This window comes from Camelus dromedarius, chromosome 9 (genome assembly GCF_036321535.1).
Source record: "Camelus dromedarius isolate mCamDro1 chromosome 9, mCamDro1.pat, whole genome shotgun sequence".
NCBI lineage: Eukaryota > Metazoa > Chordata > Mammalia > Artiodactyla > Camelidae > Camelus > Camelus dromedarius.
The window spans coordinates 15,048,376-15,049,821 of NC_087444.1; the positions used below are offsets into that span (position 1 = coordinate 15,048,376).

Sequence of the window (1,446 nt, forward strand, 5' to 3'; positions counted from 1 at the left end):
TGGGTATCTATCAGCTATCTAAAGTATCAACTGTGACACGATTTCTCCCTGAGGCTGGGTCCTAGCAGAGAGGACACCCAGTATGCACTGCTGAATGAGACAACGTGGACATGTTTCCTTCTGCCATCCTGTCCTTTGGGCCCTCCTGTTCCGTCTCCTGCTCTCCTTTCTCCCAGTCCTGTGTTTTCTTTCCTGGCCCTCCCTTTCTCCTCTTCATCCCTCCTTTCTCCTCTCACAGAGGAAGGATGGTCTGTGTTCAAAATGCCCCTCTAGGTTCCCTGAAGTTCTGCTCTGGGGCAGGCAGCATTGTTACATCACCACACATTAGCCAATGGCTGCCCTCCTGGGCCAGCGCTTGGCCTCCTGGGCCACCGCCCTCCATTGATAGGGAGAAGCCACTTCCTCCTGCAGAGCCCTTAACCCTGAGGGCAGCCGGAGGAGCATGGATCCCTCCTGATTCCGCTCTCGGCCTGATGTTCCTCACAGTCAAGCTGCTCCTTGGGCGGAGATGCAGCCTGAAGGTGTCAGGGCAAGAGAGCGTGGCCATGCTGAAGAAGCTGGTGTCGGAGCGGCTGCAGGTGCCTGAGGAGCAGCAGCACCTGCTCTTCCGCGGCCAGCTCCTGGCGGATGACAAGCGTCTCTCCGACTACTGCATCGGGCCCAATGCCTCCATCAACGTCATCATGCGGCCCCTGGAGAAGACAGCACCCGAGGAGGCCCACCAGTTCCAGCCCTTGTGGCAACATCTGGGCCAGGTCCTCGCCAGACACTTTGGGCCCCAGGATGCCAAGGCAGTGCTGCAACTGCTGAGGCAGGAGCACGAGGAGCGCCTGAAGAGGACAAGCCTGGAGACCCTGGAGCAGCTGGCGCAGCATCTCCTGACCAGGGAGCTGCCAGCGGAGCCCACTGGGGAGAGGGAGCCTGAGGCTGAGGCCTCGGAGCCCCCGAGACAGGAGGAGGAGAAGGAGGAGGAGGAGGAGGAGGAGGAGGAGGAGGAGGAGGAGGAGGAGGAGAAGGCTGATCAGTAAACCGGCCATCCTACTCATTTGCACACTCAAATTTGTCTGGCCTCATCCTTAAGGGTTCCCTGGTGACTCTGCACTAGTTTCTGCTGATGTCGATGCATCTTCACCCCTTTTTGAAATTTCAAAGCAGCTGGAGGGACTTTGGACCCCTCTGTCCTCTCTTGGGCCTGTGGTTTCCCCTCTGAAACACAGAATGATTCCATCCCCATCCCCTAGAAGGGCTCTGATCACCACATGGGCAGCCTGAAAGGGGCAGCAAAGCCTGCGCGCTGCCTTCTGGGCTGCACAGCTTTGCCTGCACATGCCCAGGCTGTCAGCACACCTCCTGGCTTGGAGTCTCCATGGCTGTAGACAGACCCTCTTTCTCCAGGGGAACAGATGATGTGAATTCAATTCTTCCACCCCATGGTGCCTACCCCCA

At 58.3% G+C, this 1,446-nt stretch overlaps 1 protein-coding gene across 1 annotated transcript; it reads left to right on the forward strand.

Annotated features, from left to right (window-relative positions):
- The first annotated feature begins 473 nt into the window (after positions 1 to 473).
- Positions 474 to 1,028, forward strand: UBL4B (ubiquitin like 4B). The gene has a single exon (XM_010975944.3). It carries the CDS (start codon positions 474 to 476, stop codon positions 1,026 to 1,028), a length of 555 nt encoding a protein of 184 aa, XP_010974246.3.
- The last annotated feature ends 418 nt before the right edge of the window (positions 1,029 to 1,446 follow it).